The sequence below is a fragment of the Nicrophorus vespilloides genome, unplaced genomic scaffold (assembly GCF_001412225.1).
Source record: "Nicrophorus vespilloides isolate i.1.1-1 unplaced genomic scaffold, Nicve_v1.0, whole genome shotgun sequence".
NCBI lineage: Eukaryota > Metazoa > Arthropoda > Insecta > Coleoptera > Silphidae > Nicrophorus > Nicrophorus vespilloides.
Window position 1 is genome coordinate 1,711,409 of NW_017100088.1, and position 27,226 is coordinate 1,738,634.

The following is a 27,226-nucleotide window of genomic DNA, read 5'->3' on the forward strand; positions in this document are numbered from 1 at the left end:
CCAAATGATGAATACTGTATATGCCTTTTGCGAGCCCAGATTTTCGCTGGGCGAGTCGATTCAAAGAATTAAGTAAATTAATAATAATAATCCCACTTGGCCATAAAATGAACTAACAAATATATTGTCCTTAGTCCCACAATATATAATATATATACATAAAAAAAAACTATAGAGTTTTCTCTCATATAATATATATATTTATATATCAAATAAATAAGAAGAAAAGAATTATTATATAAAGAGACATGTTTTCCTATTTGCAATTGTCATTCATTATTTATTTTTATGAGTGCCTACACAATACAAAACAAAGTAAAGAAGAAAGATAAAAAACTGAATATATATGAAAAGTGAAAGAAAAATTGTTCATGTAATAAATTCCACAACTGTTCATTCTTATTATTATTATTATTATTATTATATTTGTGTAATTTTTATTTATTGTTTTTCCATTCGAACGAAATGTCACTATGTGTTTTTTTTTATTATTTTTTTTTGTTGTTTCTATTTATTAATTAAACAGAATGTATTATTTATTGTTAGTTTCTTACGTTCTTAGGCAGATGATAAAATCATTTTATATAATGTATACATGTAATTGTTTATTATATATATAAAAAAACGAAAATCAAGGAAACTGTATTTGTACGATTACGTTTCGTGTTTATTTATTTGTATTTAATTTAATTTCGTAAAAAGTATACATAAATATATTTAGTGTATGTAGTAATGAATACACGAAACAGAAGATGATGAAGAAAGGACAGATAAACTGTAAGTTAATAATATTTAATACAGACGATTGGAATGGAAACAACACACTGTTGGAATACAAATGGTTAACAAATAAATAAGAATGTAAGAAACGGAAGCCAAAGTTGTAACAGCAAAGGAATATGTTTTTAATGATAATAGTAATTGAAGAGATGAAACCTCACTGATATTGCAGATATATTATTTATATAAAAAACCAAGAAAATATAAAAACAAAACAAATAATCTTTTGTAATATTATTCCTGTAAATAAAGAAAATGAATATTTTACTTGTTTTACTTCATTTCGTTCACGAAATATGTATACAGTAAAGCCTCTTATGATGCTTTTCTAAACGAAAAAAACCGTTAATTCATTCATTAATATAATATATACAGCTTGGAGTAGAATGGATAAAACGTTAAACGAGGTTTTACTGTATAATATCCAATAATATAATTTATAAGATTTTTACTAAAGATCCACGATATTTTTTATTCTCCCGGCGCAGCCACCTGGCTGCAATATATTTGTCCTGGTATAGAATACCAATATACAGTGGAATCTCGCTTAACGAGCGATGTTTCGCATAACGAATGACGATGAGAAGAGAAGTCCCTGTTTTCGCTTCATCGTTTTTAAAACTTGTGTACACATATTATGTGTATTTTTGAATATGTTTCACTATACAAGTAAAAATCCAGAAATTTTGGAACGGATTAAACTCGTTAAGCGAGGTTCCACTGTACGTATATTTCATTTCAAATCCATTTATTAGGCAACATACAATGCTTAAATTTTAAATGTCAAAAATGTATATCAAATTTTGAGAATTGTTACTAATGTAAATAATAAAAACTACAAGAATGAGATATTTAAAATTAATTATATTTTGTAGATAAAAACAGCTCATTTTGGAATAAAACTTATCCTTCCAATTGCGGAAGTAATTTATAATGCGAGAGATCAGTTTTAGTTATTGTACTCATTTTTCAAATGCTTAGCGATTGTTGTCAGCTGAATGTTGTAGGTTCCCTCATAGATGCTTCCAACCTTACAATCCCTGTAGAATTTCTCCTGAGGGAAGTCCTTGGTAAATCCGACACCTCCCATCCAGTCGATGCACTTGATGGTAGTCTGTTGTGCCACCTCAGCTGAAAAATATTTTGCCATCGCGGCTTGTTTCGTGAACGGTTGCTTCTGCTCCACCAGTCTCGCTGCATTGTAAATAAGTAAACGAGCTGCTTCGATTTGTGTCGAAATTTGAGCGATTTGATGTTGCATTCCCTACAAAAAAAAATACGAATCAATCAATGTCATATATATCTTTAATTCAGGTATTACTTGGAAATTGTAAATGGGAGTTCCGAATTGTTGCCTCTCCAAGGTGTAGGGTATCGTGGCATCCAGACAACCTTGAGCAATACCTAATTGCTGAGCAGCAATACCTATCCTTCCTTCGTTCAAGAATCCTGCAGCATATTTATACCCTTTGCCAAATTCGCCCAGGATAGCGCTCTCCGGAACGCGAACATTGTCGAAGTTCAACATGCAAGTACCGGAAGCGCAAATACCAAGCTTCTTCTCCGGCTTAGCCACAGTGAATCCGGGTGTATCTCTCTCCACGAGGAAACACGTAATACCTCTATATCCCTAAACATAAGTTCATGTTGAGAACCATTTAAAAGATGTATCTAATCACGTACTTCGCTTGGATTAGCATTTGCCATCACCAAAAATAATCCAGCAACGTCTGAATTGGAAATCCACATTTTGGAACCGTTCAAGATGTAATCAGAACCATCCTTCTTGGCGATAGTTTTTAAAGCGAAAGCATCTGTTCCTGAAGATGTTTCCGACAAGGCGAAACTGCTTGCCTACAAATATAATGTAACATCCTACAACTATTCAAATATACTAAACAAACCATTCCAGTAGCCAACTGAGGTAAGTATTTTTCCTTTTGCTCCTTGGTTCCCAACTTCATGATAACAGCATTTACCAATGTGTTTTGTATATCTACAAGAACAGCAACAGCTGGATCAACCTTGGATAATTCTTCTATGACCTGAATAGTCGTCATGAAATTGCATCCGGATCCGTTATACTCGATAGGTATTTCAACTCCCATAAGCTGTAACAATAATTTGAATTATTGTTTATTTTGTGTACGTTTGGTTGCATAACAACGAAAAAACGTGATTACCCCGTTACTGAACAATAGGTCCAGAACTGGTTTCTTGAATTTGCCTTCTTCTTCCATTTCTTTAACATACGGTCCAATTTGTTCCTTCGCCAATCTAGCAACTGAAATGATCAATTGTAATACGATATAAATTAAATAAAATAATATATAAACCTGTCTCTTTCATCATAATTTCATCTTCTGAGAGCATAGAAAGAGGTAAATGAGTTGTAGCAGAATCATCTTTTTTGAGCTGAGAAGTAACCGAGAAGCTTCTTAAGTTAAGCTTACTTGGCTTAAGTGTGTTCTGCGCAAAAAAATATTAATTAAAGATGCAATTTAACGGAGATTATCTAAGTGACTTACGGTAATTTTACGTAAACAGTTCATATTGATCTGAATTTGATAGTGTTTCCAGCTACTCTACGTCCTTCAGCCAAATGAACTTGTGACTCGTATATTTTAAGAATATATAAATTATTATCAAGTTATTTTTATTTTTCTCAAAAACTGCGGAAAAATTGATTATTATATTAATGGTATTTGTTTTAGCTATTAAATTTAATTGCTGTACAAACTCGTATTTAATTTAATTAATTAATTGCTGCTTACAAGGTGATTGAGTGATAGTGAAATTCAAATTTGGCGCCGGTTAGTTCCAAAAAATGATGGCAGGGGAAATGGTAAACCTGCCATTCTCTTTTTCCCTGTTTATCTCTCTTTCCGGTTCGAAGCTGCGTCGCTGTCGTAGGTATGTAGAATTTACAACAAAATCCTCAACCATCCCATTAGTTTTATAGTATTTTTAACCAACAGTAAGTTTATCTCATGGAGTATACTTATTCCTTTTATGTTTCATTAATATTTTTCGAGAATATTTTCATAGTCTTTTTCCTTGTGTTTGTCGAAGTGCTACCATAACCTAAACATTCGGTGTTGTTTTGATCTGTGATTTACCAATTCACTTCTGTTTCAGGCTTCTTACAGACAGCTAGCAAAATGAAATTCAACAAATGTGTTACCTCGTCCAGAAGGAAGAACAGGAAGAGGCATTTCAATGCCCCTTCTCACATTAGGCGCAAGTTGATGTCCTCCCCTCTGTCCAAGGAGTTGAAACAAAAATACAACGTTCGTGCTATTCCAATCCGTAAAGACGACGAAGTCCAAGTAAGTTCACATTAATTTTATCCCAATATTCAATTTAATACACTTGAAAACATATTTATTTTGTCTGTGCTGGAACTATGCTTAATCGAGATGAAATTTGTTTTAGGTAGTCCGTGGTCATTACAAAGGCCAACAGGTTGGCAAAGTAGTCCAAGTTTACAGGAAGAAGTTCGTTGTATACATTGAAAGGATTCAACGTGAAAAAGCTAATGGCGCCAGTGTTTACGTTGGTATCCACCCTTCCAAAGTGAGTTAAAATTTGATAAATATAACACAGTATAAGCAAAATTGATATGATGATCATAAACCATTCGTAGACGACAAGGTTTGAACGTATTGCAAATGCTTGACCTAAGGTTTTCTTAGTGATTGCAGATGCTTTATGTTACACTTGTAATCTGGTGAAAAATTAGGCTCTGAAAAACAATAATAAATCAATTTCATTATATTCTTCTCTTTGATCAGTGTACTAAAACTATTTTATTTGTTTTATAGGTTGTTGTTGTCAAATTGAAAATGGACAAGGACCGCAAAAAGATCATTGACCGCAGAGCCAAGGGACGTTTGGCTGCATTGGGCAAAGACAAGGGTAAATACACCGAAGAAACCGCATCTGCCGCCGCTGTTGATGCATCTTAATTCTTTGTATTTTATATTAATACAATAAAAAAATATTTAATAAAAAATAAATATTAAGTTTATTATATAACTTCGTTATACATATGGTTTCCTCTTGAAAGACTGATTTCTGAATAAAAACAATACTGTAATTGTATAGTTGATATCATTTTTTTGGGAAATGGACAAGAAAAAAAAACGTTGGATAAAAATATGCATTTAATTTAAATGAATGATTGTTTGATAAAGTAGAAAAATTAGTGTGAATATTTCATAAATTAAACTTAAAGCTAATGCAAACAAAGAAATGTCAAAATATCAAGATTTATTCATTCAGATCATCTTTTTTTTCCCTTTTGAAGATTCTTCTGATTGGATCATTTACACCCTCTCTGTTCCTCGCCAACTCAATAGCATAGAATTGTATTCTGGATACAAGGATGGAATTTTCTTGTGTATAATCTTTTGTTGCATCTGCCCTTATCAATGTGCCAAAGCTGTAGTCCTCCACGAATTTCTTGAAGCGCTCACAGAAACTCCTCCACTTCATTTTACCCTCAGGACTTTTCATTTCATCTTCATTCAACTGGACAATATTCAAATCACTGAACTCCTCTCTGAAGATCTTGTAGATTGTGTCATCAAAAGGTGTGAGCTTTAAAGGTTTAGGGTCGACAGATGATATGATCTAAAATTGATATGATTGTAGTAGTGGTGTATAAGTACAAGAAGAATGTACTTACATTGAAGTAAACTTCTGCATGTTCAAAGGCTTTCATAGCCCACATAGCTTCGACTTGGGAATCATTCTCGAACTCTTCGGCGGGTCTTGAAAGTACATCCTACAAAGCCATACGCAATTAGATTATGTTCAATAAAATCTATGCATTTTAAAGAAAATACCATTTTGGATAGGAGACGCAAAAATAAACACACGTGGTAAGAAAGAATTCTCGTTTGACACTGACAATCGGTTTTGACATGCAGGTTAACCAACAACTTGGTAATAAATTTGATTTTAGCCCGCCATAACCGGTATTTTCAACCTCTGGTTAATCTGGTAAGATAATGTTAAGTAACTCGGTTGATACTGATATGGACTCAAGTACAGATTAACCAATAACTGCCTATAACTAGGAAAAACATAATATAACACGACCGGCATTTCCTTCCTCTGATTAATGTTTATCTGGATAATTACAACACGCTGAAAACGATTATAAATATATATATATATATAGCAAAATAGATTAGTTTTTCTCATAAACTAAAATTTTATTCTGTATAAGATATATAATTAACAACAGTTCTCGTTATATTAATACCACCATATATCTCTCTAATTGTTGATTAAATATAAGAATTTCTGTAGTTGATTTCTATTTCAATTATTATAGTAGAAGCTAAAAATTTCAATCAAGGTTTCATTGCATTTTACTGCAATTAATTGTTTATAATGAGTTTATTAGAAACGTGCAATGTAATATAACAAGAATGTGTGATTTGACATCAAAACTTGTGATTAAAGTTCAACAGTTATAGAAAGTTAAGCAATATCTGTCACGGATAAATCTTGGATGGATTAAAGAAACTGTTACCAAATAGATGAATTGTTACAGAAAAAAGACTTTAACTGAATATTGTAATCAAGTAGGATCAAACATAGAAATTGAAGGAAACAAAAAATGAAATGAAAGGAAATGTGTTAGAATCATGAGACTTATTTAATTTGAAAACAATTAGATACCAAATTTTTATTAAATATATACAAGTGACTACAGACCTAGATTATCTACACATAAGAAAATCACAGATATATTGATTATTTATATTATCAATTATTTAAAAGATACTTCATTTAGTTCCTTGCTTTACCATTTTGTTTTTGTATATATAAAAAAAAAGTTGTATGTATTTGCACTTCTCGTAACATATATTTTCTTTATGTATATACGTCGGTATATATAAAACAATTATATGATTAAAATGAAATGTAAAGTAATAAAAATAAATAGAGAAGAACATATGTATATATAACAGTATAAACAAATTTCATTTTGAATCATAAATTCCAGCACGCTTTCTTAGGAATACATTTATATATATAGATATATACTGGTTGTTTTAATCCCCGTATTTCTCTCCGTCCAACCCTCATCAATATATTTTTAAATATATATATATAATTTTATATTTTTTTGTATTGTTTTAAATCTGTATATGTACACCTTTAATTCCGCTAAACTTATCACAAAATATATTTTGGAATACCTTACTTTTCTTTTGTATTTTTTTTTGTTATTCTTGTGTATATATTATTTGTTTTGTCGCATCTGCCTGTGTTACGCTAAACTTAAATCCGTACAAATTACTGCAAGAATGAATTAAAAGCCGTCTGAATAATGCAAACCAGTGCCTGAACCAACAACGAAAAAAAAAATGCCAACAATAACATGAAACAAATGTATCAAACAAATAGCGTTCGCCTAAACCGTGAATACACGTTAAAGAAAAACAATTATAATAATTTAAAGCACTAAATTGAATTCACTTTGTTATCATTAATATTTGCAGTGAGTGAGTGATCGATCTGTAATGATTTCTCTACGACGTAACATTGATCTCGCGCGGTGAAGCCAGCGCTGGCGGGACTACAGCTACGATACTCCTGGCTGGAGACACGACGATGCTTTGATCCACCCTTTGTCGGGCCTCGTCGGTGGCCTGTTTAATGGCTTCCTTGTATGGTCCTCGCTTCTTTTTGTCATAGTACACCTATAAAACCAAAGTCGGTTAAAGCTATGAGAGTCTGTTGGAGCGGGTTTACGCGTTTTACTTTGAAATTATCTAAATACAAGCACAGCTGGTTGCACTGCAACAGCGAGGAGGTCGTTGACCCGAACCAGGAGATGTGAGCTTGGCAGTCGCCGCCCTCGCAACTAGATAGCGTCAAAATCCTTGCTGGCCACCAGGGGAATCCCGGCAGCTTTCCCCAAACCACTTCGCCTACTGTCATGCGACATCCTGCGTGATACATGTGAACAGTTTTGTTTGTTTGCTTTTTGTTTGATTTGATTTGTTATATATATATAATTTTTTTGTATTTGTGTGTGCTATTTAACAATTGGTTAGGCCTTTACCATCGATTCCCGAAGCGTTGCCGATCGCAGGTGAGGACGGCAGCCTCAGCAGCACGCTGGGATTCGTCTCTGGGAAGTCCGGCACTTGTTCGCTCTCATCGGAGCTACAGTCATCAGTCTTATCATTGGAGCACGACGTGTACGAAGTACTTAAGCGTTTCAGGTTTATCGATAGTTTTTGGGTAAGACAGGGCTCCTTTGACGGTTCCTCGTCCCCGTCCTTGTTTGATGATTTCCGATCCTTGTCCTCGCGATGTTTCTTTTTATGCTTCAACTTGCGTTTCCGCTTCTTCGGCGTGGTCGGCTCCGAAGCCGTGGCAGTGACGTACCTAGGCGAATGGTTACCCAGCCCATGTCTAGGCGAAGCACTACCCACCGTGTACCTAGGCGATGATCCGCCGTACCTGGACGCGCTGAGGTCTGAAAACAGAAGAATTCCAAATATAAATGCAAGATAAACTATAATAAATAAACAATTTGATGCACATCATGTTTAAAATTATTTATGGATTTTGACTACCCTCTAGACTTGTTTTATTTTGAGCGTTTTAGCAAATTCAGTTATTATAAATAATTATAGTAGATTGCAAATAAATAACTATTAATGTATATGTTAGTTAAATAAATCTTGTTTTTCCTACTTATAATTATTAAGAGAGCGATTTAATTATATTATATACTTATGCGAAAAGCGAGTTTGTATTTGAAATAATATTAATACATTTTATTGTAGCTTTAATTATGATACTATCAGATTTGAAATTAAGTAATTAGTTAATACGTAATCATTTAGAAACCATGCAGATACAATTCAAATACTCGTAAATAAGGCACCTGTTGATTTAGCTGCTCATACTAATTAATGAACTTAACAGTTTTATGTAAACAAGTGTAACATTTAAAACTGTTATTAATGTTTACATAAATTAAATTGCATAATTATTAATAAAATCCTGTTAGTAGAAAATAAACGTTACATAATTAATGTGCTTGGCATAAACACATTGAGTATGAAATTTAGAGGTCATGCAATAAATTCATTTTCCTTTCCGATAATCGATCATATAACCCTATTAAAGTATTCAGAACTTCTTTAAAAAATAAATGTATGTATAATATACTAAATCGTGTAAATATAAAAGCGTAATTGTCAACTTATTAAAATATCTAATGAGATAATTATTAATTTACTAATATGTAAAAAAAACTTGTATTAGATTATATAAATAAAGTTTGGTATAGCATTAATTAGGGGGTTTTCTTAAAAACAGGCTATTAGCCACGAGATTTTTTTATACGTGAATGCTTTTACTTAGAAAACCGTGTGCATTCTATAAATAACAAGTTGACATTGTTATTGAATGATTTTTTTTATATGTAATTTGAAAACCCAAAGATTGTGTGACTTTTATATCATTCATTTTCATTGCAGTCATATTTATGAAAATAATTTTAAACATCGGTACTTTTACAATGTACACTGCAATGTTTTAATAATATTATTTACATTGTTGTTAAATGTTTTGGTAAAGACTGAATTCTAGGAGATGGACGAAAAACAAGCATAAGGCAAACGAAATGTTACCTGGTGAACTAACAATGACTTTCTTCTTTGCTTCCTTCTTGGCCTTCTTCATCGCCTTCCTGGCAGCTTTGTTGGTCTCCTTCTCCTCGACGTTCACGTTCTCGCCCAGATCATCTTCAACGTTCAGATTCTCGATCTGAGCGGGTATCTTCAGCACCGTTCCTTCTCCCTGAGGTCCGTAGCATATCTTTATAGTCCTTGGCGTGGTCTGCTGCTCCGGTTGGTTATTGTGTTCATCACATCGCTTCTTATTCCGCAGGTTGCGCCTGAACTCGGCCAGCTGCTGCACAACATCATTCGCGTCCGCATTCTCGAGCGGGGAATGGCTCATATTGTCGACGTTACTCTTAACATTATCACAAGTTTGGGGTAAATTCGATACAGTAACTAAAGGTTTCTTGTTATTATCTATATTGATTTTATTTACATTTCCACTGAGAGCGGTCGGGATCTGCTCTTGCGGCGCTTTTGGTATCAGCGTCCTCTTCATCTCTGGTGCCTTTTTGCTCTTGCTCAGCACCGTGTTCACAGACCTGGTTATGGGCGCATTCGCGCTCCTTTTGATTGGCGGGGATAGGATGGTTTCTGTGGATTTCCGTTTCCTTGTCACATTCTCGGAATTTTCATTGCATATACCCTTGCATTTTGAACAGAGCACCTGCCTAGGTCTTAGCCGTACTGTCATCTTGTTGTTTTTGTACTTTGAGGAGATGACATTCTTCTTCTTGACAACATTTGCAGGGTCTGTGTATGCATATCTTTGGTTTACTGAATAAAGGGGATCCTCTGCGGCTGTTGCTGTGGCAGGTGCTTTTGATGGTACACTGAAGGCAGGATTCAGACCTGCCACACCGCATGGTAAATTTCTACAAAACGAATGTATTTTGTTAATATTCATTGGTGTAGCCAGCATCCCTCTATTACTCAATGATTTAATGGGTGTGTTAATTGTAGCTGATTCATATGCAGCAATTTGTTTGTGATATAAGTGGAACTGTACAATACAAACATCAAATTTGCGAATTGGGATGTTGAATGAGGCGAATAGACAGGGACTTACTTTTTGGTGGAGTCTAGGAGGACTCCCTTGAATATTTTCAAGCCAAATTCGTAGGTGACAACAAGGATATCGGGCAGGGCTTCGTCGACAAGAACGGAGATCCTAGTCTGCTTTAACAAATGAATATCGTCCGAGTCCGCCATTATATTTCATTCACGCACACATAGATCGGGAATAGGTGGATAAAAATATATTGCGTCGATGCTCCTGAGCGAGGAGGACGAGCGCCAAATCCGCATCCCATCCGGTTCTTCCTGAAAGAGGCTTTTTTGCGAACACCGAGCGCGGCAATTCTGGGGCCGACCTCGGTTCCTGAAAGAATACAAATATTATCGATCCCCGACTCGTGATTGTTGATTTTTCAGTGCGATTCATGGGAATCGCTTCGCCTAACCTCCAGTCACGAAACACCACCAATATTATGCAACGTTGCCACGTCTTCCCATTTTGTCCGGCCAAAAATACCCACGAAACCTCATTAATCATGTGCATATTCCATCATTTCCCTCGAGACAGTCTTAGCATAGTCTCGAGGAAGTGACCCAGGTGTATTCCAAATTTAGAAATCACAATATCAAAATGCCACTACAAATATTATTACAGTAATACTTCGCTTAACGTAGTTCTCTTTATCGCAATTGCCTTTATCCTTTATCAACGTATAAATGCCTAAAATATATTTCAAGTATATTTTATTTGTAACTAATTACTTAAAATGTGTTACTTTACATAAGATCTAAGATCCTTGTAATAATCGTTGTAACTTTACAATTAACATATTCTATTTGACGATGATTAACAATGTAACATTGTAACATGTTTGCATAAAATTATGTAGAATGCCATGACTGGCCATGACTATGTCAACTGTTGTCAGTTAGATAAGTTAATTTACAAGCAAGGTGGTTGCGGTCAGAAAAATATAAATGAAATACGCATTTGAGGATCGATGCAAAGTTATTGTCAAGCTGACAATATACCAGACAAAGAGATATACTCAATTAGTGTCAAGGTGAACGATCTATGGATCGCGAGGAAGTCATATGACTTATTTATATAATATTTTCGGTATTTTTAGCGGTCACATTGGGTGATTCCCGCGAAACTTGGCAGCCGGGCCTTCTGTGCGCTCCTGTATTGCGCGTAACACAGCTGCTAAAGGCATGAGATCAACTGAAAATCCAATGGTATTCCCCGGTGCATAGTGGGGGTTGTTGTAGATCCATATTGGGGGGAACGGAATTGTTACCTTTCATTCACTCTTCAATTGACCAGTGTGCTACCATCGACCGGAAGGAAGGTAGTAGAAACAGGAAGTGAGTTCGTAGCGCGTTACACAATTGTAGTTATTAATAAACTCGACCCTATTTACTTAGAAGATGCCTGAAAGAATTAAAATAGATGAACCTCTGTGGGATCAGAGCTCCTTCATTGGTCGCTTCAAGCACTTCTTCTGGGTGACTGACCCCTTGACATGTATGGTCAAGGATGAAGAACTGGACAAGGCCAAGATTCTGGTGGAACAGTACAGGCTAGGGAAGGAGCCCAAGGGAACCACTAATGAGCAGGTCATCTATGCCAAGAAGTTGTATGAGAGTGCCTTCCATCCGGACAGTGGGGAGAGGCAAAATGTCTTTGGAAGGATGTCCTTCCAGGTCCCTGGTGGAATGTTACTCACTGGTGCTATGCTACAATTTTACAGGTCAGTCAATAATTATCTCCACTTAAAAATGGAGAAATCAATACTAACTGGTGTATTTGTTTCATAATCTTTGATGCGTCGCAAACGCAATATTTATCAATGTTGTTTTCTTCTTGACATTAACGCAACGTTGAAATGGGATCATTTATTTTTAAATTTAAAACTTCTATTATCTTTTCTTTGGAAGCGGTCAAGTTGGGTTGCCTATATTAATGAAAATTATTATGTCAGTGGCGTAACCCTTTAGGGAAGGAAATGAAAATGGCGTTTATATAAAAGGGCGTAATCTAAAATCAATACTACTTACCTCAAGAAAAATCGAAATAATAATATTTTATCAAACAACTGTTCATAAAAAAAGCAAAAGAATCATATTAAAATAAAACATAATTACTTGTTTCAAAGGAAAATCTCAATTTGTTGTTTTAACTAATGTTGTTTTTCTAAACTATCTACTTATTAAAGTATTATAAATTGGATATTAATGATTTGTCAGTATATATTATGTTACATATCTTATCTTATATATCTTATTTATATTTGTATTGTAAGTTTATACTATTTAAAGCAATCTTGAAGTTATAATATATTTCTTTTGCTAAAGCTTTGAAGATTTCATGTGTGTTTACAAACACTAATTACATGTATAATTCTATTAATAATATTTTCATCTTCGCTATGACGCGATTGGTGGCCTCTGAAATTCTATGTATATTTGTTTAAATTCTTTTGATACGTGTTAAGCATGTGTCAAGTATCTAACATTTTGATAGGACGGAAACAAATAAAATGCCAATACTTTTACAATAATACGAATATTGACGAGTAATTGTATTTTCTTTTAATTGTTTCAGAACTAGCACAGCAGTTGTATTTTGGCAATGGGTGAATCAGTCTTTCAACGCACTGGTCAATTTCACAAATCGCAACGCTAAGTCTGAAGTTTCCACGACGCAACTGGGAATAGCTTACGTTTCAGCAACGGCCTCTGCGATGATCACAGCTTTGGGATACAAAGCCTACCTGCAGAAAACTGCAGGTCCTTTCATGCAGGTACGTTTGGATCTGTATTTGTTTCTGGAACAGCGTTCTGAATTTGCAAGGGTTTCAGAGGTATGTCCCATTCGCCGCCGTTGCCGCTGCGAACTGTGTAAATATTCCATTGATGCGTCAAGCTGAATGGATGAGTGGCATTGATGTTGTCGACGACAAAAACAACATTGTAGGCCAATCGAAATTGGCTGCTGGCAAAGGCATAACTCAGGTGATCATGTCAAGGATCACTATGTGCGCACCAGGCATGCTGATCCTCCCTGTGATCATGGAAAGGTTGGAGAAGTACGCGTGGATGAAGAGGATCACATATTTGCATGCACCTATGCAAGTTATGTTCGTCGGTGGATTGTAAGTTCCATGTTACTCTCTATGATGAGCAATGCATTAAAGCCAATAATTTTCAGCTTAATATTCATGGTACCAGTTGCGTGCGGTCTGTTCCCGCAGAAATGGTAAGTTTGTTGATATGCCATACAATCGAAATCTGATTGCGTCTTTTGCAGCTCATTGAAGACGTCGACGTTGGAGTGGCTTGAACCTGAAGCGTACAAACAGATGTTGGAGAACACGAACAACAACATTCCTGAGCGGATTTACTTCAATAAGGGATTGTAATTGGACTGCAAGCCATGATTAGGTGCGAGACGAATAAGTCCTTCCAAGCGAAGGACCAAAATAGTAATCGGTAGGGAAAATAATGTAACGGTGGAATTGCTTTTTATTTAGACAATAATTTGATTTTTAAAAGAACTATTTATTTATTGTATTTACAATAAGGTAAGAAACGGGAAATATCGGTAAGCAGGTCGAAACGATTTTATACAGTTTTCACTTGTCTTGGTTTATATGCACGATTTCCAATACGCAATAGCTCGAACGTTGTTCAATTGAATTTAGTAATAAACGAGAGGAGCAATAATGTAATATTTTACACTGAATAACTTCTTATTATTATTATGTTTCTGTCAGTTGTTAATTGTTTTTTTTGTCCTTTTTAAAAATAAACGAGAAAAATAAATGCTATGCTAGTTTTCGTTTCTGGAAGCGCCACTTTCGTAAATATTTAAAAAATTCTAATACTAATTTAAAGATAATATACATGTTACAACCCAAACTATATAAATATTTACAAAATATATATAAGAATAATATAACAACGAAGAGAGAATATACAAATTGGCAAACATTGGTTAATGGGCGAGTTTCTGTTTGGTCGACTCGAGGAGCATGGAGGCATCGCACATCATTCGGGCGTTGCTTCGCACCAGGAAAAGGAGATGGCATTCCTCGTATACTGTGAGATGGACTTTGGCGCATACCAAGCCGTGCAGAACGGTGGCTCGTTGAAGGTCCAGCCATCTCTGAAGAGCGGATTCGCGTTCGCGTACTGTCGAACCTAAGGCCACATCGCTAGGTCCCCAAAGTGAGAACTCCAGGATGGATTTCACCTGGGTCAAGGCGATGGCTCTTTCTGTATTAAGCAGAGAATGCAGTAAAGGTGCGAGTTTCGCGTTGGGGTTCAGGTGATCCAATGCTGTCAGCACGCACATGCACAGCGTACCGAATTTCTCCTCTTCCTTTTTCGAGCTCATATCCTCGCCCAAGCTAAAATAATATAATTGCTTTAGATCTATCTTTTGTAAACGTATTCCAAGTCGAACTTACCCTTGCAATACGAATAACCTATTATGAGCTTCCTTGTCCATTTCTTTGCAGAGTACGAAGCTCGTTAACGACAGAGGCAGCTCTTCGATGCCTTGGGCCTGGAGTGTCTTCAACGCATTGACCAGTTGAAGCAGGACGAAGCACACGTCCTTCCAGACTTCTTCGCCATTACTCTTCAGCTTCAGCATCTCGCTGAATGTCTGTATTGTGTTCACTTGCATGCATGGTAACACGGCTACCGTAGCTGTGAAATCAAAACGAAGTTCTATCGGGTGACCGGTTTCATTCGTTCGATTATAATGATTACCTTGCAAATGCTTGATGTCCTGGGTCGCTTTCGTCGGTAGATATTTGATGGGAATTAGATCGCTGAACTCGGTGATCGGAAGTAAACTAAATGTGCCCAAAGAAAGTGGACTCGTCGGCACCGAACCGGAACTGATGACCAGCGTTACATGCTGGCTACCCCACATCGCCTGATGGAAGGCTCTCGAGCCGACCATTAACGGGGCCAAAGTCGCCTTTATGGTGAAATCGCTCCATCGAAGATTCGCAGCTGATTTCAAACCTCTCAGCGCTGGTAGGATCGTCGGTGTTTGTTGTATCTGATTACAAGAGGATTATTAGATTGAGAATAGGGTGACTATTAAGGTAGTTACGTTTTCTAGAACTTGCGCCAAGGCCTCATGGTTTGCGATTACCACAGCTCCATAGTTGTCCTCTAGATTCTTGTGAACTATACTTCTTCCTTTGCGAGATCTCAACTTGTGCGTGCGACCACCAGTGCTATTCCAATCGTGATCATCTTCGGCAATCTAAAAGAAATAATTTAATTATATTATTTTACATTTGATTAGAACAGAAAAGTACTTTAATATGTGAAAAAATAATGTAGTAGTATTAGTCGTACCAATTATAAGTAATATCTTACCTCTGATTCGCTTCCATAGTAGCTGTATGGCGAATAAATCTCGGATTCGGTTTCGCTACCACAGTACGTCAAAGACATTGTCCTGGGGATGTTGCTGTACTTGTAGTAATCGCTGGAAACGTCGACGTTGGACTCAGATCTAACAGGCTTCAATACGGGACTCTTGCAGGACTCGTACTCTGGTGAACTGGAGCGACCGTTGATGTAATCGTAAACATTTTCTGTTGAAGAGGTATCCTTGTTCCTTAAATCAATTGGTTCGTAATTGTGCGGCTGCGGTTTTGTCTGCTGCTGCTGCTGAGCCTCGCGTTCCCTCATGCTAGCGGTCCTCTGGGGCTTATTAGGTGTTATAGCCGAACGCACTTCGCCGATGTTAGCGTAAACTGTATCTGTTTTCTTGGCCAGCGCTCGTTGATTTTGTAAGTTCTTGTGCTTGTTCAGAATCTCAGCGGATTTAGGTGGATGCGGTAAACTAGGTTTAACTTCGTCGTAGGTTCTAGGTGGTGGAGGCGGCTTAGCTCCTCTGTAAGAGGTGTACTGAGGCGTTGCATAATCTTGCTCCTTAAGAACCTCTACTTTACCACTGTTCAGATCTAGCGGGTGAACAATCACGAGTCTCGGCTTCAGATCATCTTCGGCGCTTCGTGCATCCAACGGCAGTTTATGCAGATCCTTGTTTGAGCCCATTCGAAGGAATTTTTTCAACGAGAAGCGACCACGAGCCTTTTCCTTTTTCCTCTCGTCGTTGCTGGCAAGACTGTCGGTGGAAAGTGAAAGAGATCGTCTCGGGGCAGGCTCCGGGATCGAAGATTCAACGATTAGCTCGTTCTGGCTATAATTGCTCATTGAACTCACGAGCTTCGGACCAATCGATGCTCGTTCTCTCTTCTCCTTCTCACGAACAACCGGGGAATCTGAGTTTGGCGCCGGGTTTCGCGTGTAGATCTGCATAATCTCCTCGGAAGGCGGTTTCGGTGCTTTCCTTTTATTCGAAATCTTGCAAACATCAGATCCGTTCGAATCTTGTTTGGTTAATTTTGTCTTCTCTTCGGTTTTAGCTTCCACGGAGAAGGTGGTCATCACGTTTTGTGTTTCTATTTGGTGCGTGATGATAGGTGGCTTCCTGATCATTATCGTGGATGGTTTGCTGGGGATTTTAGGCTTCTCTGGAAGAGGATCCACATTTGGTGGAGGTGTTCGAGGAAGAGCAGGTGGTTCGCTAGCGTCCGGATCCGCTCTTCCGTCCGGTTCACCAGCCAATTCCCGGCTTTGCGAGAACGTAACGTTCTGGTATTTCAAATCGCTTCCGCTGTCAGAATCGTCTTTGGCGCTCTCCTCTCCGCTGCTAGTAATACTGCTATCATCCGTGACTGATTCCGTCTCGCATTTGATTTCTTCCTTTTTCAAACTCTCGTTGGTGATCTTTGTGTTCTTTGTGTTCATCAACTCGATCTTGGTTATGGCCGTTTGGTAAATGACAGGTTTATCATCGCGTTTGATAACTGGATTCCTCGTCAGGCCGTTTTTCCTCTCAGGAATACTAGATTTCTTTTTCTCTTCAATAACCGACTTGTTGAGTTTCTCATCAATATTTTCCTTATTCGCAACATCCGGAATACTCAATACTATTTCCTTCTGGATCTTCTTTCTGCTGATGATCTGAATGGGATTTACGCTGTTCTCGAGGGTCTCCGATATTTCATCCAACAATGATTTCTCTTCATTTTCGATCTTCTCGTCGTTCTTCGAATATGAAGTCAAGACGACGTTTTTATTGTCGTAATTATCTTTGTTCTTAGCTATCGGTATATGCGACATCGGTTTCGACTTCTTGTTGTCCTGCCCGAAAGGTGTAACACTAACCAGGAGCGTCTGCTTACGTCCTTCAGAATCCATCTGCGGTTTTCCGAGCATCAATTGGGCATAGGATTTCTTCGTTTCTATAGCGTCGTTGAGAGAGTTCGTGTTAAAATCGGTATTAGCTTTGGTCAGTCTTATCAGTTCCTTATCGTCCTCCTCATCTGGTTCGCTATCATCTTGCGATTCTTCATAAACTTCTTCTTCTTCTTCTTCCTCCTCGCCCTCGTACCAATCTTCTCCGCCATAACCGATGACTTCGAATAGCTGCTTATTAAAGTTCACGTTGCGCCTAGGCTTCTTCTTGTTCTGGCTACGGATGATTCCTTCCACGCTCTTACTTATCGACAGTTGGACGGTCTTCACCTTTTGCATGTGCTCATCCTTCGATTTGAAGCAGTTGGAGCAGAGGTCTTTTTTCCACGCGTTCTGAACGAAATTCTGACATATTGCTGACATATTGATCTGCAAATCCAAAAAGAGAATCACAATTATTTTTTCTGCATAAGCAAAAGGGTTACACAAAAGTAATAACAGTTAAACAAAACTGTTCATTTTTAAGACGGGAATAATAAACTGTAAGAATTACGGTTTTTCGTTGCATTGTTCGACTAATATTTAGCACCAATCTCTTTGTGAAAAATGAGTGTTTGCCATCATCATTAAGCCGACTATATGATTTGCTACTCGCTTAAACCGAGATAAAAGACGGTCGTGATTCATTGATGAGTTCTTTTACTTTGCGCTCGTTTTCTTGGTCCACCACCAGGGAAAACGATGAACGTAAATGAAGTACACTTTAATGCGTTGCGAAATCCATTATGAATCATTTATGATATGCATACATGTGTGTGAGTGTATTTATGCAAAACTTAGATGTTGTCTGTGTCCTTATTTAATAAATTACACTGTCGGAGTTATTGACCAGAACAGAAGTGAAAGTAACACAAAGCCGACGATTTATTTCCATGATCTCGGAGATGGTAGACAATCAAGTTGCACAAACAATCAAATCCTGCCGAACGGCGTTACGCAATCCTATGCAGTTTTCTTGATGTTTGCTTATTATACCATCGCGGTACCAATAAGGATTCGCTGTTGCAACTCGGAGCGGACATCAATTAACGCTGCAAGAGGATTGCGCAAGGTGAATCCAAATATATTAAATGGTATGCTGCATACCTAAATCCAAGACATAATTATAATTCAAATCAATATTGGAACAAGCACAAGAACTTGCATAATACAAACATTCTTATAGTTTATTAGAATTGGATTTATCAAGGTGTTTTAATTATGTTTACAATCGTCAATGAGAATAATGCAATAATAAGAAAATCACTTTGTTTGTAAATTACAAATGACGATAGTTGTTTGTAAGCAAACAATCATAACAAACAATCAATGTTTAATGTAATTATCAAAAGATTAGAAATATGAAAGTATATTTTTTTAATCAATTTTAAGAGCTAAAATTTGACATTTTATTTTCAATAGAAATAATCGAATTATGTTGAAAAATATTGTGTTTAAGTTGGAAAAGTTTAAAAATAATGTGTGGAATTTCTGTCAGGTAAAGTACATATTTTTGTTATGATAAGGTAAACGTGCTTATGCACATACTTTGCGGTTGATTATATTTATAGAAATGGTCACATGGTACGTTTCTGTTCCGTTTCCATAACAAACCAAGTGCAAGGATAGTGAATTATTTAATACTAATACTAACTGAAAAAATAAATAATTTAATACTATAGGTTTTCAAACAAATTTTGAGATTATTTTTTATTGAAGTATTAAGAAATGTTAAAAATTATTAAGTAAATCTTTGTCAGTGTGGAAGCTACGTATTAAAACAATGTTGCTTAATAGGTGTAATTTGTTAATTAGATAATAAGATGAACCTTACAGATGTCCTTAAGGAAATCTTTTGTTGCGTGCTTATTTTCTATAAATAGATGTAATGATCGTTTGGCGTTAGGTTTACTCGTAGTGATATCGATGTAATTATGAACAACAACAAAAATACATCTGTGTCGTCAGATTTGTACAAAAAAGAATAATTATTATGTTGAACAAACGGCTGGACAAAACGCATGTATACGGTTTCTCAACAATCCCTCTTTACGAAACAATGACCGCTTGGATACTTTACAACCTTAACCTTCGAATATCACAATTACGAGCTGCATGTAAAGAACGACGGTGTAAAATTAAAAAAAAAATCTATATGGACAGTGTTGCATGGATACGGCGAAGAGCAGCGCTTCAGCACCGTGACAAATTATTACTTTGTAATAACAGTCGTTCTATTCTGCAATCGTCCTGTTCTGGACGATATCCTCTTTAGGTCAAACCAATTGCTACACAGAATGGTAGATGGTAGAAGCAGCAGATTGATTCGCTCTTGTCTGCTTGTTTTCAATTCGGCGATCGAGCGAAAGTTTCCGTCAATGTCGAAGGTTCGAAGACTCTTAGGGTCAATGGGTCGAAAGTACAATGTGCGTGGAATCTCGTCGACGCATCCGAGGTTTCAAATGCGAGGAAATACAAAAGACGCTCCTCTTATGCGCGTCGTATTCGAATACTATATAGTACGATTTTGAACGGTACATTTGACCGGAATGTAGATCGCCGTTATTCAATCAAACCAAACTAACGCGATTTTTCCGAGACGCTCTACCAAAAAGGCAATTGGTAACGCGAATCCACGACCTTGCCATATATAAGTCATCTTCAACTCATCTCTTCGGTTCGAAGTACGGGAAAAATCCGCTTTCCAAATTAGAAAACCAGTTAAATACCGCTGTAATTGATGCTCCATTTTTTTTTCTTTAGTTCCAATAAACGGATCCAATTTCTTCGAGTCATTAAGTTTTCTTTTCTTATTATGATACCTGCAGCTTACAACAAAAAACTTGTTTTTTTTATACAATAATCAATAATTATATAATAATAAATTTCTATTATTTCGCGCAGTCACGATTTGTTTATTATTTCTATTGCACAATAAAACGATTCATCGATTTCTATTCAATATAATATTTTCTTTTGAAGATTCTCTTTATTACGTATTGATTATTTCCAAGTAAATGCTTGCAAGTTCAGTTAAGTAAACGATATTTATAACGTCTTCACCAAATATGGTCCGCAACGCTAGACCGCAACCATTTGCGGATCTGAACTGAACATTGTACAATTTTTCTCGATGCTTAACAGAATTTGTGTAAAAACAAGTTCCTTTTATAGTTGGGAAAATCTGGGTCATTTTGAAAAATATTTTTTTTACACATCTGCTGTTTGTACATCATAAAAAAGAAGACATATTCTGGTGGAATTCCTATTTTTTCGTCGTCTTTTAGGGTTCATTCAAAAGATTATGCCCTTGGGACTTCCTCAAATTTAGTTACTTTTAGTGAAAATACATCTGGTCTGAAGTCTTTAGATTTTAAATGTGAATATTTTAATTAATTTATTGTTATTTGTAAATATTAAGGTAAGTTTTCTGTTCATTAAATTGTCACCAATGATTTTTCTTGGACTTTTTAACATTTGTACAATTTAACTTTAACTTAACTTTCACTATTGGAAAATTCTAAAATCTAAGATTTGTTAATTGTGTGTAATTTTGTATTTTCCAATTGAGAAGGTAACATGTAACAATTTGGTTTAAATTATAGTAAGATTGATCCAAGTGGCTTTTTTGCACATACTGGGTCGAGTAGCATATGTGTTTGTTTCATTAAGTAAAATATTATGTAACTAATTTCATCCTTGTAATATTTTTTTTAAATAAAATAAAAGTGAAAAGAAAACATAAAAAATTTGTTGTAATTTTTCTAATTTCACGATTCATGAATCAAAATTTGTTGATTTTTTTCTTGTGTTTAAATTCATCTTTTTTTGATTTTTTTAATTATATTATTTAAGTACAGTTTCTGAAATTTGTTACAATTTTCTTGAAACGTTTTAATTAAAATTGTTAGAAATTCAACAAGGAAACAAATTAATGACGAAGAACATTTAAAATTTCTTCTTTGGAATTTAATGATTCATGTTATACTTAATAATAATCGCCTATAACTGATTAACAATTAATTATTTATTGATTTCTCTTTTCATAAAAGCACTATGTGAATTTGCTGAATAAATAACTTCCTCGTTTTATTTAATTTCAACATTCCAATTGTTAATAACTGTTAAAATAAACGAAAAATAGATGAAAACAAATCCAAAAATAGAACCATAAATTAATATCACAAGAGTTGCCTCAACAGTTGAGACCGAGAAAAGAAATTTAATTATACACTCGGTTCTCTTCTCGTTATTATTACTATTATAATACTTTTTTTCTTCTCGTATCCTTCCTAGAAGATGAGCATTATATTAGACTCCGAGTGCGAATCACATTAAATCAATGATGATAATTAAAGCATTTCGTAGCAGAAATTGCGCGAGGAGAAATCTTCGAAAGAAATCCGTTCCCTACATGGTAAATCCTCTTCGCAAAGGAAAATATTCTAATATCGAGTGAGTTTCACTTTGCAACTGCATGTATCGTATCTCTTTTTTTCTGTTATTTCGATATGAAACTGCACGACTAATTAAATTGTTTTGGTAGAGTCGAAGTAATAAACTTTTTTTAAATACGCTTTGGCCTTAATCACACGAAATGAAATGCGCTTTTCTCGCTTTGGAAAGGAAAAAAACAAATAATGGAAAGGTCTAAAATGTAATTAGTTAAATTTAAAAGGAAACACTTACAGTCGCTTGAGCTTATTGGCGAAACTTTCATGTCACATTTCCAGAGATTCTCATCTTCGAGGTCAAATGGTTAAAGCAACGAAATAACGAACTCTTCTATGTGGGAGCGCGCTAACATATTTATAGTACTCTTTTTCCCTCCGCTTTTGATTTCTTTCTTATATTACAATTTACATAATTATTAAAATATTAAAATTAATTCTTTAATTTATTGATATTGCATTTTTTTTCAGATTTTCGTGTGATTTGTTGTCTTATTACTATAATTTCATTATTGTCGTAATCTATACACTATACGCTTCTGAGGTTACTGTTTTTGAATAGTCTTTAGGAATAAATTGAGTTTTTGCTAATTTCTTTAATCCATTATTGTATATCTACACCTTTTAATTATTCTATTGAACAACAAGTTTATTGTATGAAGTGTCTATTATGAAAATATGTTATAAGGAAATTATTGCGAAAAATATAATAACTTGGAAAGTGTTAAGCTGCTCGCACACCTGTTCAGCTCAGATGTTTAAACATACAGTGGAACCTTGCTTAACGAACATAATCCGTTCCAAAATTTCGTTAACCGAAACGATCGTTATGCGAGGTGCTCGTTAAGCGAGGTTCCACTGTATATTATAACTACATAGTTATCCACACTACATGTGTTACTTTGCCAAGTAATGTTTGAATATGTTTTATGTAATTTGTAGATTATTTGTCAATGAATCAAGGATTTTTTATTTCATACGTTTTATGTAATTTTTGCAATAAATATTATTATTTATGTAGTTTCCATAATTCTTTAGAATTACAGAATTCATCGCATAATGTGGCTTCGATCTGTGCTGATTCACGGTTTGATTGATCGTTATCGATTAGTCCGGTTTTAAACAGTGCGAACGAAACCGATTACTCAAATTATTTATTAAAATATTTACAGAAATTTAAAATATGAAATCTCTTTACTCATGGACAAGTACTTCCTAAGTATAAAGTCTGTAACGTCTCATGACTTAACTAAGAACTTGTCAAGTACTTATAAGGAAATTCGTCTACAAAAAATAATTTTAACATTTGTAATTGACAATAATATTAATTAAATTTAAGATAAAATTACTTAAATTATTTCTAAATTCAAGGATAATTCAAGCCGAACTTAAGAAAATCCATAAACATAATATATAGAATTTCAAAATGACTTTAATTAGGAAATCGTATGCAATTAGCTATTAGAAATCTGCTCGCAATCTACTTACACATCTACTTATTATTAATAATTTTTTTTTCTGCTCTTTCTCTCTTCGAGATTAATAATGCAGATTGTAAACGGTAAAGTGAGACTTGCATAATTTTGCGCGCTTTGCACAATATGCATACGCAAGTGAACCTTTAGCATTCGAAATGTGTCCGCTTTAGCATGTGTCGTATGCCTCATATACACATGTCTCTCTATTTCATTCTTTTTATTTCGCTTCCTTCATCATCGTTCGGATTTATAAAAGCTCTGGAGACATTAATATTTATACGTTCCATGCTAATCACAAAAACAACTTTTACTGTTATTCGCTTTACCGAACTGGCTCACGTTTTCACGCTACGAAAACATATGTTTCTTACTGAATCAATTCACATTCGGAATCGTATTTACCATAAACGAATGTATTATTTTATTTGTTTGTTATTTTCGATATAAAATCAAGATGTGAAAAAAATACATAGGTAAAAATTAAATTGTGGTATGGTGATTATATTAAAGTCATGATTATAAGTAATGTTTTTGTCACGATCGTCGTGTAACGTTATATCTTGATCATCTATGCACATGAAACTGTATACGTTATTTTAACAACGTATACAGTTTCATGTGTAGAACATAAAACATTTAAATCTTTAATTATACTTTTAATTAATTTGAGGCTTACTCAACTTTCATACATATTAAAAACTGACAGTGAATTTTTGTTTTGTAACAAAATTGATGATTTATTTGTACTTTTTGTTTAGTTTATATATTGTATTCATACATTTTTTCAGTAAAAGTTTTTTTTTTAATTTTCCTTTGAAATTATTTATGTATATTTTTTTTAGTTACTTACATGGAATGATATACGCTGCTACAGGAAGCCTTGGTTTCTGTAAGAATGTTAAAAATATATATTTCGAAGAGGAGGAATTCCATACAAGATGACATTAAATTATTCTATTTTTTTCGGAACGACACTTGAAAATGTTTTATTGAGCCGTAGGTGTCATGAATGCAAATAAAAGTCGATGTTTCCTTACTTATATTATAATTTAAGTGTTCTTTAAAAAAATAACTGAATTAAAAAATATTTCATTAATTTAAGTTTTATTTTGTAGAAAATTAATTAACCAAATTATAAAGTTGTTAAATGCATCAAAATGTAATCTTTATCTAATTAATTATTAAATAGTGTAATTTTTTTAAATTTTTGACGTCTATAACATTAATTATTTAATTGACAGATTTAATCTCAAAATATATATTTGAAGTACCTAAATTTTTAACATCAAATCTGTCAGTTATATTTAATCTGTCATGTGTCAAATCAAAACAATTTTGTATGTAATAAATTCTATATACATAAAGATCAATAGTAAGTTGTTAATTCAATGTATATTCAGAAAAACCTTATTTAAAAAAGAGGAATAGAAAAGCTAAATTTAATGAAAACGTGTAGAGAATTGAATGGTATTGAAATAATAGAAAAATTTAAAGAATAATTCCTGAAAGAAATGAAAAAACAATGTTTCACTTGTAGCAAACACAAAACAGTGGCAGTTTTTATGATAGATTTAAACGTTTATTTTAATATTTTCTACAAATCTTCTTGAAGAAACTTAATAATCCGAAACGTTCGCAAACACTCAGTTTAATTGACTGTTGCATTGTACATTATTATTATTATGTAACTAAAGGAAATAATCATGTAAGAATATCCTTCAATTGTCAACCTTGAGATATTTTATAGTGTGTACACTTAGAATAGATTAAAAATAAATGTAGGATAATAAAATAATGAAGTCGGACAATTTCACTATTTTATATAACTATTGCAATAAATAATATTAATGTAAATATGTAAAAAAGTAATTGAGTTTACGTAATAAAAGTGGAATTGCATTTGAGAATTGCAACATTACAAATGCCAACGACGACAAATGCGGATTTTCTCATTTCACGAAGTTTAAAAATAAATTTCGTCGTCGTTACTCAACCAAATACAATTTTTCTTATGGAAGATTACCATTTGTTGAAGGCTCATTTATTTCGAATTTACTTTCGGTGTTCCGCCTTCACGATAATCTTTCCAAAAAAACAAAACAAAAACATTCTAATAGATGTGCATTAAAGCAATAACCATCCGTTATAAATTCCCTTCATAATTTACGTCTAAAAATTATATTGCAATCATCGACTGAAACGGGCTTAAGTGCATCTTGTTGTTGTTTTCATTTATTATTTGCAGGTTGAATGATTCGAATGCAATGGACATGACCCGTTTTACGGCTGAAATGAGCCGTGAACAATGGAGACAATTCCACGCCGAACGATGGGTGTGTTCCATCTTTGACGTCTACAACCCTAGGCTTATTTATACATCCGCTACTTAATTATCGCACTTAGCTAAGTACGATATAAATAAAAATAGAACAGACAAAGTTGCTATGGTGATCCACTTGAAATGCAGCCGCTCTCTCGGGTCATTCGCAAATCGTTGACTCCACCATCTCAATTAATTAATTAATTAATTCACTGGTTATTATAAAAATGGAAGACAATGTTCCAAGATGATACTTTCAAAACGTATGAATGGATGATATTTAATTAATTATTATAAACATGGGATCGGTGAAAATCTTCTTTCAATCATTCAATAATCGCGATAATTGTATTGTAATTAGTGAAAAAAAAGTGTAAGAGGTGGGTAAATGTTGTTTTTCAACGTCCGTTAATTTAAAACGGCAAAGGCGAACAGCAACAACACAAAAAAAACAACAACTTTCTACTTTAATTATTTATGGAATTAATGTGCTTTTCCCATGTTTATTTTTTTTATATTAGCGCCGATTATAATAAGTGCAGAATAATCGGAGTAATTATAACAACTTTTTTTTCCGATTCATCGTGCATTCATTAACATTCAGTTTTCTTTATGGTAATTACTTTCGACAACAATAACAGGAACTTCTTTCAGATTTAAACATTTTTATATAAAGAAGTTTAGATGAATGAATAGGAAAGATTTTAGATTTAATAAACATTAATGTTTATTGTAAAAAGTTTATAAAACATTTATAAAAAAATGCAACATTTATGAAGAAATATTAAAAATCGAATAATTTCAGTAATAAAAATATATATAAATGAATTGAAAATTAAAACCATTAAAACATAATTAAATTTAAAACTTGATCAACAATTATTTAAAAAAAAAAATCAAATATTTTATTTATTTTTTACGAAATTTTAAGTAAATTCAAGAATGTGTATTATTAAGTAAGCTTTTTTATGTCTGTCGAATATCAGATCAGTCACGTTCAGTCAACGACTGAATTCCCCAATACAACGGTTCAGTTGATCATGAACGTAGATTTTGATTTATATTTATTATATGGGTTATTTGAAACAGTTGTTGTAATTGTTATTCTTCTCTTGTTCGACCTCCGTTAAGAAAACATTGTTGAGGTATAAGTTTACTGTCTTTTTTTTAATGACGTAA

General features: G+C 34.2%; 6 protein-coding genes across 10 annotated transcripts in view; 2 read left to right on the plus strand and 4 right to left on the minus strand.

The window, feature by feature from the left end:
• Window positions 1–1,632: 1,632 nt before the first annotated feature.
• Window positions 1,633–3,407, minus strand: LOC108567387 (short/branched chain specific acyl-CoA dehydrogenase, mitochondrial-like). The gene is made up of 7 exons (XM_017927806.1): window positions 3,309–3,407; window positions 3,117–3,249; window positions 2,964–3,064; window positions 2,685–2,891; window positions 2,464–2,634; window positions 2,102–2,410; window positions 1,633–2,044 (listed from the first exon to the last, which is right to left on the minus strand). The coding sequence occupies exons 1-7, from the start codon at window positions 3,330–3,332 to the stop codon at window positions 1,730–1,732; spliced, it is 1,260 nt and encodes a 419-aa protein (XP_017783295.1). The 5' UTR covers window positions 3,333–3,407; the 3' UTR covers window positions 1,633–1,729.
• Window positions 3,408–3,616: 209 nt separating this feature from the next.
• On the plus strand, window positions 3,617–4,815 carry LOC108567382 (60S ribosomal protein L26). The gene is made up of 4 exons (XM_017927801.1): window positions 3,617–3,693; window positions 3,919–4,109; window positions 4,216–4,356; window positions 4,605–4,815. The coding sequence occupies exons 2-4, from the start codon at window positions 3,942–3,944 to the stop codon at window positions 4,746–4,748; spliced, it is 453 nt and encodes a 150-aa protein (XP_017783290.1). The 5' UTR covers window positions 3,617–3,693; window positions 3,919–3,941; the 3' UTR covers window positions 4,749–4,815.
• A 113-nt stretch (window positions 4,816–4,928) lies between these two features.
• LOC108567381 (protein PBDC1) lies at window positions 4,929–5,819 on the minus strand. The gene is made up of 3 exons (XM_017927800.1): window positions 5,631–5,819; window positions 5,471–5,569; window positions 4,929–5,415 (listed from the first exon to the last, which is right to left on the minus strand). The coding sequence occupies exons 1-3, from the start codon at window positions 5,631–5,633 to the stop codon at window positions 5,053–5,055; spliced, it is 465 nt and encodes a 154-aa protein (XP_017783289.1). The 5' UTR covers window positions 5,634–5,819; the 3' UTR covers window positions 4,929–5,052.
• Window positions 5,820–6,758: 939 nt separating this feature from the next.
• LOC108567420 (PWWP domain-containing protein 2A-like) lies at window positions 6,759–11,147 on the minus strand. Its single transcript, XM_017927870.1, has 6 exons — window positions 10,907–11,147; window positions 10,513–10,824; window positions 9,453–10,318; window positions 7,868–8,287; window positions 7,564–7,751; window positions 6,759–7,502 (listed from the first exon to the last, which is right to left on the minus strand). Exons 2-6 carry the CDS (start codon window positions 10,653–10,655, stop codon window positions 7,332–7,334), a joined length of 1,788 nt encoding a protein of 595 aa, XP_017783359.1. The 5' UTR covers window positions 10,656–10,824; window positions 10,907–11,147; the 3' UTR covers window positions 6,759–7,331.
• Window positions 11,148–11,420: 273 nt separating this feature from the next.
• Window positions 11,421–14,217, plus strand: LOC108567421 (sideroflexin-2). Of its 2 annotated transcripts, none has more exons than XM_017927875.1 (7): window positions 11,421–11,524; window positions 11,591–11,828; window positions 11,892–12,214; window positions 13,069–13,267; window positions 13,326–13,618; window positions 13,675–13,722; window positions 13,774–14,217. In XM_017927875.1, exons 3-7 carry the CDS (start codon window positions 11,892–11,894, stop codon window positions 13,883–13,885), a joined length of 975 nt encoding a protein of 324 aa, XP_017783364.1. In that variant the 5' UTR covers window positions 11,421–11,524; window positions 11,591–11,828; the 3' UTR covers window positions 13,886–14,217. The 2 variants fall into 2 exon arrangements, with proteins under 2 accessions (XP_017783364.1, XP_017783360.1); XM_017927871.1 differs by having other exon boundaries at window positions 11,423–11,524; window positions 11,889–12,214.
• Window positions 14,218–14,226: 9 nt separating this feature from the next.
• Window positions 14,227–27,226, minus strand: part of LOC108567418 — a 30,348-nt gene continuing 17,348 nt past the window's right edge. For 2 of the 4 annotated variants that reach the window (XM_017927866.1, XM_017927867.1), the window contains exons 2-7: window positions 24,578–24,614; window positions 15,867–18,188; window positions 15,595–15,750; window positions 15,243–15,540; window positions 14,936–15,179; window positions 14,227–14,875 (exon numbers count right to left, since the gene is read on the minus strand). In XM_017927866.1, the coding sequence (XP_017783355.1) occupies window positions 14,461–14,875; window positions 14,936–15,179; window positions 15,243–15,540; window positions 15,595–15,750; window positions 15,867–18,182 (3,429 nt within the window). In that variant the 5' untranslated portion in view covers window positions 18,183–18,188; window positions 24,578–24,614 and the 3' untranslated portion in view covers window positions 14,227–14,460. Of the gene's footprint in view, window positions 14,876–14,931; window positions 15,180–15,242; window positions 15,541–15,594; window positions 15,751–15,866; window positions 18,189–24,577; window positions 24,615–27,226 lie in introns of those variants that run through there. The other 2 variants (XM_017927868.1, XM_017927869.1) reach the window with 2 other exon arrangements.